Below are 12,548 nucleotides of genomic sequence, written 5' to 3' on the forward strand. Positions count from 1 at the left end.
AGTCAAAGGAGAAGCAACAGACTGACTCTGTATAGAAGTTTCCTTTAGTGTACACACTCAGTCATATACGGGTGTTGTATCCTTCCTCTATGGACCGTAAATTCCCTCCATACTTTCCCTCAGATCATCCTTAAGGATGGATCTAACTAGATCACATGTGACTGGTTCTAATTTCTACATAGTGCATTGCATTGTGTGTGTGTGTGTGTGTGTGTGTGTGTGTGTGTGTGTGTGTGTGTGTGTGTGTGTTTACCATTCATTATACCTCCATTATTATAAGATAGAGTTCCTCTTGCCCTGGCAGGTGGGAGTGAATGTGAACTGGGAAGACAAAGACTTTTAACTCTTTCTTTTGAGATTACAGACTCTTGGTTACTTTCAGTTTTGTGGGTGAAAGAATGCAAATCCATCCACCATTCTGCCATTTTTAGTTTCTTGTTTTGTCCCTCTCTCCCTAGTGTCTCACTTCATTCCTTCTGTTCACACTAGATAATCCATTACCTTTCTCTGCTCAAGTACGAGAAATTCCCTCTCTGGTTGACATTTCCTGCTTAATATAAGAATTTTGATAAGTCAAATAGTAATAGTGGATGGGCACAACAGAGAAACAAGCTGATAGCTGCTTCTGAAAAGCTTCTTTACCTATGAGGGAAACCATTAAGAAAAAGATCTTGTTTGTGATAATTATAGCAAATGGAAAACAAACTGTTGCAGCTAAATTAGCAGCATTTAGAAAGTTTGTGCTACAGGGGTTTGAGGTAAGGGGGGAGGCATGAACAGGCAGAGCACAGAGGATTTCTAGAGCAGCAAAACTACTCTGTGTGATGTTGTAATGGTGGACACATATCCCTACACATTTGTCCAAGCCAAAGACATACAACACCAAGGGTGAACCCTACTGTAAACTAACGACTGAGTGATGGTGTTGTGTCATTATAGTTCATTGATTGTAACAGATGCACCACTGTAGTGCATGTCTGATTGTATGTGTGGGGTGGGGTGGGGTGGGGAGGTTGTACGTTTGTGGAAAGAGGGTTCTATGGAAAATATCTGTACTTTGTGCTCACTTTTGCTGTGAATCTCAAACTGCTCTAAAAAATAAAGTCTACTTAAAAACAAAAGCAAACAAACATAAAGGAAGCTTATGCCCATCAACATCTTAGAAGCCCCCAGAAGATGGATTGAAATTTTCTTTCTCTAATTCAAAATGAATTAATCTCTCTGGGAATCTGTGGGCCCAAGGGAAATACCTCTCCAGTTTCACTGCCTAGTTATCTCATTTGATGAGCATTAAAAAAAAAGCTATAAATTCGATTATTTTATTGCACTTGACTAACATTTGCTTCCCGTTTACCTCTAGGTTTGAAGTTTGAGGAACTTCAAGAAAGATTTGGTGAGGAGTTCTTTAATATATGCTTTGATGAGAATGAGAGAGTCCTTCGAGCTGTAGGTGGCACTTTGCAGGACTTTTTTAATGGCTTTGATGCTTTGTTGGAACACATCAGAACTTCCTTTGGGAAACAGGCCACGCTGGAGTCCCCATCGTTCCTGTGCAAGGAGCTCCCTGAGGGTGCCCTTCTGCTTCACTACTTCCGTCCTCACCACGTTGTGGGCTTTGCAATGCTGGGCATGATCAAGGCTGCAGGAAAGAAGATCTACCGGCTGGACGTGAGCGTGGAGCAGGTGGCCAATGAGAAACTGTGCTCCGATGGTTCGAACCCAGGCAACTGTAGCTGTCTTACCTTCCTCATCAAAGAATGTGACAATACTGATGCCATGAAGAACCTTCCCCGGGGAGCCTCCCGAGTCCCTGCGGACCTCAGAATCAGCATCAGCACCTTCTGCAGGGCCTTCCCTTTCCACTTGATGTTCGACGCCCACATGTCCGTCCTGCAGCTGGGGGAAGGCCTGCGGAAGCAGCTGCGTTGCGACACCCACAAAGTGCTCAGGTTTGAGGACTGCTTCGAGATCGTTTCTCCAAAGGTCAGTGCCGCCTTTGAGAGGGTCCTGTTGCGACTGTCCACCCCGTTTGTGATCAGGACCAAGCCTGAGGCTTCTGGCACTGAAAATAAAGACAAGGTGAGTGGCCATGGGCTTGAGATGGGTTATGGGGACTGGAAGAGTGCATAATTATTTCTGTAAATTACATGCCGGCGGTACTTGTAATTATTTAGGCGAGAGAGCTTAAAGTGCCATTTAGAAAATTACTGGTCCCTGGATGTATGGAAAAGGATTTGGCCTTATTCCCAGCCATTTTGCATAGTGTCTGCCTCTTTCATTAATTTATTTCGGCATATAAAAAGAAGACACTTATTAATACCAGCCACAGTAATTACAAAAATGATAGGAGTCACCAAGAACCTGATCCTGTAAAGCCATGAATATTTCTACCAACTGAAGGCAAACAGGAGAGAAATGGAAAGGTGGATTCCAACAGTGTGGGGCCTGCTCGCCTTCTCCTTAAGTAACTATGGGTGGAAAGCTAGCTCCACTTTGAATATGCTCTGTTCTAAATGTCATAATTTAGGAACGTCTTGGTTGCATCCTATTTTTGTCTCAGTATGCAGAATAATGGATTTTCTAAGAGTTGGAAATTAAGTGGCTACCTCAAGAGTGCTTTTCTCAATAGATTGTAGCATTGACACAGAGACTCATTCCTTTAGAACAGGCTCACTGCTTGGAGAACAGCATCAACACTAGGAATTGTTATTAATTTCTTGGAATCCCTGTTTGGGAAATCTGGGTTATTAAGAAATGAAAAGATACAAGAAGAATCTTAAATAGTTGACACAAATATGTGCCCTTGGGTAAAGCTTTTTTTTTTTTTTTTTTTTTAGAGGAAGTCAACATTAAAATAGAAGTGTGAAGAAGAGTTAGTCATTATTGTTTTAAACACAAAAATAAATGATATAAATGATATTCTTCTGCAGTGGACGTTTGTGTGTATCAACTTCCAGTAGAGCTTTTTGGTATTTTGTGACAAGGAAAGTATGGGGCGCCTGGGTGGCTCAGTCAGTTAAGCATCTGACTTCGGCTCAGGTCATGATCTCGCAGTCCGTGGGTTCAAGACCTGCATTGGGCTCTGTGCTGACAGCTCAGAGTCTGAGCCTGCTTCAGATTCTGTGTCCCCCCTCACTCTTTGCCCTCCCCTGCTCATGCTCTGTCTCTCTCTCTCTCTCAAAAATAAATAAAATGTTAAAAAAATTTTTAAAAAAAGTGAACTTCTTCTAGGTGATTCAGCTTGTTCACAAGCATTTTAGGGAAAGCTGTTGACTTTTGGAAATGAACAGGCTCCTGTGGGCTAAAGGAAAGATGAGTTGTAGAGACAATTAAAAACTCAGTGAATGAGTACTCACGTATTCTGACTTGTCTGCCATGATAAATAAATGAGAGACTAGCCCCCTGAAAGCAGAGCCGAAGACATTTTTGAGGATTTTCTGTAGCATTCGTTTTAGAACTGCTTTTTATAATTTTGAAATTCAATGGAAACATTTTAAGCAAAACACTTGGGACATAGGGAACGATGCCCATTTATTCAGGATAACTGGATCCCATGATTTAGGAAACTCATACAAGCGCTGTTTTCATCATTTAGATTCAGTGATTCGAAAGCTTCTAAGGATAAACTTGAAAATTCCAACTTGGCATGCTTGGGTATTTTAGTCTGAATGAATTGTTATTATTTCTGTTTGATTACACATGGTGTTTTAAATAATATTTTTCACATATATATTATATGTATTTATATGTTCAGTGATTGCTACCCCTTCTTGAAGCTTGTTGCAAAAGAATGAAGTTGTTTAGTGTATGTTTTTGTCCGTATTTGTAGGTGATTTAAATTTGAAATTATTCTGTCCTTTTAATTTAGAGAATATTAAAACTGTCAGTTCTGTTTTACAGAAGTGAAGTGTTTGGCTAGAAGGGTGTGAGCAGTGTTGGCCTTTAAAATTGAAGTTAATATTTTGGAAAATGTGCCTGCAGTAGAATATGTTATTACCAATGTTAATTGCTTCATATATTTTGTAGATTTGAGAAAAATTAATTCAATTTATAGTTATTGCTACAGGTTTCCCCCCTCTATTTCATCTGGCTTGTATTTATTTCATTTGCGTACCATGGTGAGGAATAGACATAATGAAATGACGACTCACAGGTCAAGGCCCCCTGCCAATTCCAGTAACAGGAAAATGCGCTCATTGAGAAGATGCCATTGTACCTTAAACATGGCAGTGACAGCTTAAAAATAAAGGAATAGGGCAGGATTTTTTCTTAGAATAGGACAGCAGTCCTCCCATCCTTAGGCTTACAGTTCTGCTTATTCACCTGGGTTTGCCAGAAGGGGTCATTTGGGAAGTTCTCCTTGGCCCCAATTGGAACTGTGGTCAGTAACATGATGTCATGGAGTCTTAACCAGAGGAATAGCATTTTTTTTTTTAATTTTTTTTTTCAACGTTTATTTATTTTTTGGGACAGAGAGAGACAGAGCATGAACGGGGGAGGGGCAGAGAGAGAGGGAGACACAGAATCAGAAACAGGCTCCAGGCTCTGAGCCATCAGCCCAGAGCCTGACGCAGGGCTCGAACTCCCGGACCGCGAGATCGTGACCTGGCTGAAGTCAGACACTCAACCGACTGCGCCACCCAGGCGCCCCATGGAATAGCATTTTTGAATTACTATGTTTCCAAATCCCAAGTTTGTATTTTCTTAACACATGGAAAGAGGAAAGAAAACCAAGGTTAAAAATTAGGATTCTCTTGATAAATTTGACCTTATTATTCATTATTTTCCCCATAATAGCTGTTCTTATCAATGAATAACTCCATGTTGTCTAAAGTTTCTAATTTTTTATGGGGCTTTGATAAGAAAGTGCTAGTTTCATTTCTTTTTTACTTATTAAAATTTTTTTTTTAATGTTTTATATATCCTTGAGAGAGAGACCATGAGCCAGGGAGGGGCAGAGTGAGAGAGGGAGACACAGAATCCAAAGCAGGCCCCAGGCTCTGAGCTGTCAGCACAGAGCATGATGTGGGGCTTTAACTCACAAGCCGTGAGATCATGACCTGAGCCGAAATCAGATGCTCAACCGACTGAGCCACCCAGGCACCCCAAGAATAATTTAGGATATTCCTTGGTCCAACGGTGAAGGCTTTCATGATAATTTAACTGTTTTGGCTGTGCACTTAATACCTGCCATCCAAAAAAACAAAATAAAACACCAGATACCCAAGAAACGAAAACCAAGAGCTGATTGTGTAGCTGAATGACAGTAAATCATTTGCGGAATGAATTGTAATGCTTCTGCTAAACAGGATCTTTGTCATTTTGTGTTGTCAGTCACTGGTTAACCATGTGATTAGAGGGAGAACATGCTTGTGAGCAGTTTGGTAAATACTAATGGATCAGAAAGCCATCATCCTAGTTCCAGAGAACTTGCATCGTGATTGTGTAGTAATGAGTGAATGAGACCAGAAGGGGGAATGTCACCGAGAGACATCATATGCAGTCATCAGTGGCAGGCTTCAATTCAGCAGACTTTAGAGGTCAGGAGGGACTCTTCCAGGTGGATTGACCCAGCTTTGAGTCCCTCTATTTGGCTCCCTCTGCATCTTCTAAGTGATCACCTATGCCTTACATAGTCTCCTCTCTCTCTTTTCTTCTCTGCCCATGTGGCATTTCTGTGTTTTTACCTTTCCTTAAAGCTCACCTTCTTGTCATCACGTTTCTTTATCAGATGTCAGGCATTAAATATGAATGAATTAGTTCATTATTTAAAAAAAGAACAGATTCAGCATTGGGAATTAATGGTGAATTATGAATCTCTTTTAATTTGTGCATGCATCTTTAGGTCATTCAAATCTAACTATTTGGAGAATTTGGAAGTTTTCACATCAGTCTTTGGAGGCATTGTGGTGATTTTTAGAGGACATTTCTTGTACAATGTGCAGCTTGGGGCATTACATCCAGTGCTGTGAATCTAATGTATTGACACAGATTCCAAAGCTTCTTTGTATGAAAGGGGCCATGTGTGTAAAGAGGGCTGTTAGAAACTTGATGAATGGCCCATGGCTTCCTTCTCCACATTATAAGGTAATAGTGTGTGGGAAAGTGGAGGTAGCCTGGGCGAGAGGCGTCTCAGACCCGTGATTTTAGTAAATCCCTGTAATCTGAGCCTCAGGTTAATTCATCTGGAAATTAAGAAACCCAGATGAATAATTAGTATTTATACTCCTTATTAAGTCATCTTTAACATGTGTAAATTTATAGGAAGTCTATGGGTCATTAAAGTTGCTATCATCCCTTTGATTCAATGAATTCAGGCAATTTCAAAGAGAAGCAGAGGGGAATCTGACTTTTCAACCATGAAGAGTCATCCTCTTATCAGGACCGACTTAAAGTAATTCTCTGACAGCGTAGGCTGCCTACCTCAAACACTTTTTTGTAAGGATTAAATGACAATCCATGTAAAATTTTTCTATCTTCAGCTTCAGTGTAAGCCATGATTATTACTTTTGTTCTTCACACTTGTAACCTTCTTCCTATCCATTCTTCTCCTCATTTATGGCTTTAGAAAAGAAGGTACTGGACATCAGTAGGTTTAATAATTTTAAAGAAATATGAAACCTGCTGGTATAACATCTCCCTAAAATATGACTTGGGGATCTGCTCTTTTCTTTATAGACTCTCGTTTTAAAATCCTGAGTCTCCTTTTCAGAGTCACTGAAGTTTGGAATCAAGTTTTTACTACCTGGGTCTACTATTATCTCTTATATACACATGTGATAGTGCTCTGCTGTGCCAATGGCTTCCAAGATAAAACCAACTGGTTAGCTTAGGCACAACCTGAAATAGCAGTGGATTTGAGAAACAATAAATAACATGAGTTCTTTTGATATTTTTTTTCTTAGCAGCAACGCTTCAAAGAACTTTAATAATATTGTGGAAGGAGTCCAGGTTTTGAAATACATCATCCCCACAACAGAGCAATGGCATTGTTACTCATTTTCACTTGTGTTCTCAGAGTTGGAACTCAGGAAAAGCATGAACAATAATAACACATTTCTTTTTCAATCCCTAGAAATATCCCCAGGTCTGTCTTACTCTCCCCCCCCCCCACCACCCCAGGCTTCTTATTAATTAGAAGCCACAAAACAAATGCTAGGAAATAATTTTAAAAGAATATGGAATTAACCTCTGATTTTCTGTGGTCAGATCAGCTTCCAGACTCCTTTATTTTTTCTAGACATGTGCCCATTTTCTCCTGACACGATGATTGAAAAGTTGAAAATATATTTATTAATCTTACTATGCCATAATGACACCGTTGAAAGACAAATTTCACCTGGCTGTCAAGAGTATATCATTTGACTTCAACTTCAGTTCAGTTTAGTGTGGGAAAATGTGAGTTTTTTTTCTCTCTTCAGACTGAAACATTCTGCTAGAGAATTTCAAATATTGAACGATAATTTTAGTGATGGACAAAATGCCATTAGGGCTTTCTCTGTAAATTAGCATTATAGAACATAGTCATAACTCAAGTCACAACTATCTGGAGTTTGCTTTGCTCTTGTAGTTATAAATGAGATGTCTAATTTTTGTGGGTTTTTTTTTGTTTTTGTTTGTTTGTTTGTCTTTTCTCTGGAACTGCTTCCTGACCATAAACTGCCTTTTAAAGTGTGTTGGACAAATTCGGATTCTGACACCAGTATTGCTGAGGCTCATTCCGGGTCTTTCAATCTTTAAATGCCTATAACGTTAAAATGTTTGCATAGTGCCATGCTACCGTCCAGTTACTGTATTCTGTAGAGAGGACAAGGTATTTGTTACTTGGTGAATCATATATTCATTATAGTGACCTCCATGCCTCAAGTGCCCATTTACCACGTTTTTATTTTTGTTAGCAGGAAAGATTGCACCTGAACTAACAAAAGGTGTCTCCTACCATAGATGAGATACCATTGACTGCTAGAGTGGTACCTTCTTGGAGGGGAGGGGGAATTGGCCCTTTGAGTTACAAATTGTTCAGAAGCTTTCTTTAACTGATCCTTTTGTTTTAGCTGGTAGCTTTCAGTCTCAGTTAAATTAAAAGCTGAAGAGCTGTTCAGGGGTGCCTGGGTGGTGCAGTCGGTTAAGTGTCCGACTTCAGCCAGGTCACGATCTCACGGTCCGTGAGTTCGAGCCCCGCGTCGGGCTCTGGGCTGATGGCTCAGAGCCTGGAGCCTGTTTCCGATTCTGTGTCTCCCTCTCTCTCTGCCCCTCCCCCGTTCATGCTTTGTCTCTCTCTGTCCCAAAAATAAATAAACGTTGAAAAAAAAAAAAAAAAAGCTGAAGAGCTGTTTGGAATTCATTGCCCACCTCCTCAGTTTTAAAGATGCTCTTAATTCATATTAACATTTTTCATAAGTATACAGCATAGTAATTTTTAGTTAGTGTGTGTGCAACTATCACAACAGTAGAGTTTTAGAACACTTTATTGCCCCCCCCCCCCCGCCCCAAACAAAGTTTCCTGTGCCCATTTGTGGTCAATCTTTGCTCCTACTCCTGATCCCAGGCAACCACTGGCCTACATACATCTATATAGATTTGTCGTTTCTGGACCTTTCTTAAAAACGTAATCATACAAATATGTAGTCTTTTTTGGTCGGCATAATGTTTTTGAGGTTTATGCATGTTGTTGCGTGTATGAGTAATTTGTTCATTTTTAGTTCAGTGTTCCATTGCACATATATACTGTGGTTCTTGTTTTGTTTTGTTTTTTTCCGTTTACTAGTTGATAGACACTGGAAACAAAGTCTGTTTTCAGACTTTGGCTGTCGTGAATAATGTTGCAATGAACATCTGCATATAAGTGATTGTGTTGGATATATTTCCAGTTCTCCTTGGTGGATTCCTAGCAGAGGAATTGCCATGTCATATACTAAGTATATGTTTCACTTTTTAAAGAATTGCTCTGCTGTTGAACAAAGAGGCTATGCTATCTCACATTTGACCAACATATGAGGCTTCACGCTTCTTCACGTTCTCGCCAACACTAGGTATTGGCACTCTTTTTGATCATGACCATCCTAGTATATGTAAAGTAGTATCTTGGGTTTTAGTTCACATTTCCCCGATGACTGGTGATGTTAAGCATCTTCTCTTGTGCTTATTAACCATTGGTATAATTTCTTTGGTTAAATGTCTAATCAAATGTTTTGCCCATATCGGTGTTGTTTGTCTTCCTACTGAATTAAAAAAATATATATATACATTCTAGATACTGACTTCAAAAATTACTGTCTTTTGAAGCACAATGGTACTGTGATGGTACCATTATTTTCTTTTAGGAGGCTTGCTTTTAGTATGGTATCTCACAAATCTTTATATAACTGAAGGCCACAGATTTTCTCCTTTGTTTTCTTCTAGATGTTTTATGGTTTTAAATCTTAATTTGTGATTCATTTTGAGGTGTATTTTGTGTATGCCACGTGGGCCCAAGTTTTTGTTTTTGTTTTTTATTTTTTTGCAGGTAGATTTCCAGTTGTCTCCGCTCAGTTTTTGAGAAAACGATCTTTTCACCACTGAATTGCCTTTGCAGCTTTGTCAAAAATCAATTGACTGTACATTTTTTCTTGCTTTTCTGTTCTTTTTCATTTTTTTAAAGATACTTTATGGTGATAACACAGTGTCTTGATTACTGGATCAAAATAAGTTTTGCAATTGGGTATTTTAAGTCTTCCAAGTTTGCTCCTTTTCAAAGTTGTGTTGGCTATTCTTGGTCCTTTGTATTTCCACATAAAGTTTAGGATACCCTTGTCAATTTCCAAAATAGCTTCTAGTATTTTGATAGGGATTTTACCGAATCTGTAGGTTTATTTAGAAAGAAGAGCTGTCTTAAAATACTGAGTCTTCCATTCCATGAAGTTATCTCTCTCAGTTGCATGGATCTCTCAGATCTGCTTTAACTTTTGTCAACATTTTGTTTGTTTCTTGATACAACAAAGACAATGTTTTTAAATGGTATTTTTGTATAGAAATACAAATCATTTTTGTATATTGATCTTGAGTCCTATGGTCTTACTAAACTCATATTAGAATAGTTTACTATTACAGATTAGGAAAAATGCTATTTTGGGGGGGAGGGGGGTATTTAGGATTTTTTACATAGGAGGTCATGTAGTCTGAGAGTTAGGATAGTTACCCTTCTTTCTTTTTAATTTGTCTTTCTTTGTCTATCTCCCTCCCTGTATTTCTCCCTCCCTGCTCCTTTCTCTCTCTCTCCCTACCTTTGCCCTGGTTAGAACCTTCAGTACAGTGTTGAATAGAAGTGGTGATAGTGGATATCCTTGCCTTTTTCTGAACTTAAAGAGTAAAGCATTCAGTCTTTTACCCTACGTGTGATGTTAGCTGTAGGGTATTTATGTTCTTAAAGCAGATGGAGGAAATTCCTTTCTATTCCTAGTTTGTTGAGACTTTGTATCATGAATAGGTGTTAGATTGTGTACCATCTATTTTCTTTTATCTATTGAGATGATCGTATGGTTTTGCCTTTCTCTTAATATGAGATACTAATTATTTCCAGATGTTGAACTCAAAATCTTGAGATAAATCCCACTTGGCCATATTTATATGTTATAAACCTTTTTATATGTTGCTAAATTTGGTTTGCTGATGTGTTGTTAAGGATTTTTGCATCTTTGTTCATGAGAGATATTGGTCTTTAGATTTTGTCATTTCTTTCTTTCTTTCTTTCTTTCTTTCTTTCTTTCTTTCTGTCTGTCTGTCTGTCTGTCTTTTTTTGCAGTGTCTTTGGCCTCAGAGAATGAGTTGGGAAGTGTTTGCTATTATTCATTTTCTGAAAGACTTAGTGTAGGATAGTTAATATTTGTTTTTGAATGTTTCATAAATAGATACTGTTTGCATGGTATATCTTTTTTTTTTTTTAATCTTTTCACTTTCAACCTGTGTTTGCCTTTGAATCTGAAGGGTGTTTCTTACAGACAAAGTTGGCTTTCACTTTTTTATACACCCTGAATAATCTCTGCATTTTGACTGGATTGTAGTGTATTCACGTTTAATGTAATTGTTGACTTGTTTGGAATTACATCTATGGTTTTGTTTTCTATGTGTCTCATGTTTCTTTGTTCCCATGTTCCTCTTTCAAGAATTCTTTTGCATTAAATGAATATTTTTAGCATGATACTTTAATTCCTTATTGATTTTACAAATATATTTTAAAGTTATTTTATTAGTGGATGCTCTAGAGATTACAATGCATAATTTAGCTTGTTATAAGCTCTTTCAAATTAATACTGCCCTGGTGTTGGTAGACAGTTCTGTTCTTACACAGTTCCATTCCTTCTCACCCACCACCTTTTGTGGTGTAGTTTACATGTTATAAACCTAGTTATATGTAATAATTGTGATTATGTATAGGATAATCATTACATATATTATTTGTAACTATGTATTTATTTTTTTTAATTAATTAGAGAAAAAACATATATTCCAGTGTATTATATACTCTATTTCTTTTTAAAGTTTTAATTTAAATTCCATTTAACATAGTGTATAATATTATCTTTAAGTGTACAATATAGTGATTCAACATTTCCATGCATCACCGGATGCTCATCACAAGTGCCTTCCTTCATCCCCATCACCTATTTTACCCCTCCCCCCACCCAATTCCCCTGTGGTAAACATCAGTTTGTTCTCTATAGTTAAGAGTATGTTTTTGGTTTGTCTCTCTTTTTTCCCCCGAATGCTCACTTTTTTTTATTTCTTAAATTCCACATATGAGTGAAATCATGTGGTGTTTGTTCTCTCTCTGACTGACTTATTTCACTACCATAATACACTCTGGCTTCATTCATGTTGTTGTGAATGGCAATATTTCATTCTTTTTTAGGGCTGAGTATTATTCCATTGTGTGTGTGTGTGTGTGTGTGTGTGTGTGTGTGCGCGCACGCGCGTGTGTGTGTGTATATATATATATGCACACCATATCTTCTTTATGCATTCATCAGTTGATGGACAGTTGGGCTCTCTCCATAGTTTGACCATTGTTGATAATGCTGCTATAAACAACATTGGGGCATCTAGTTTAATTTCTTTCTTTCTTTCTTAACAAATAAAGCTACATTTTTTTTGGCTACTGAAGATTTTTAATCATATTTTTTCAATCTGTTCCTGGAATCTTTTTATTAAGTTTTTTTTTTATTATGAAATAATTTATACTTTGTAAAAAATGTAGATCATGGGGCGCCTGGGTGGCTCAGTCAGTTAAGCATCTGACTTCGGCTTTGGTTTTAGGATTAAGAGGAAGTTTCCAATGATTAGATACATTTGAAATGGAGTGAGCTGCCGTTCAAGATAGTCAGCTACGTGATACTTGGGAATTCAAAAATATATTAAATGATAACCTCTTAGAAATATTTTATCAAAGATTCAGAGAGGGAATCCCAAAATCTTCAGAGGTAAATAATAGCACATTGTTTTTAAAATGCTATTTTATGGAATAAGAGCAGTACCTATGTTTTTCTTTTTGTCTGTCAGTAACACCAGCTGAC

At 37.9% G+C, this 12,548-nt stretch overlaps 1 protein-coding gene across 1 annotated transcript in view; it reads left to right on the top strand.

The window, feature by feature from the left end:
- The window catches only part of GUCY1A2 (guanylate cyclase 1 soluble subunit alpha 2), a 322,573-nt gene that overhangs the window by 76,225 nt on the left and 233,800 nt on the right, over nucleotides 1–12,548 (top strand). Inside the window, exon 4 of the mRNA XM_086679239.1 lies at nucleotides 1,361–2,079. Coding sequence (XP_086535365.1) covers nucleotides 1,361–2,079 — 719 coding nt within the window. The remainder of the gene's footprint in view (nucleotides 1–1,360; nucleotides 2,080–12,548) is intronic.

This window comes from Puma concolor, chromosome D1 (assembly GCF_028749965.1).
Source record: "Puma concolor isolate L17-30 chromosome D1, mPumCon1.1.hap2, whole genome shotgun sequence".
NCBI classification, from domain to species: Eukaryota; Metazoa; Chordata; class Mammalia; order Carnivora; family Felidae; genus Puma; species Puma concolor.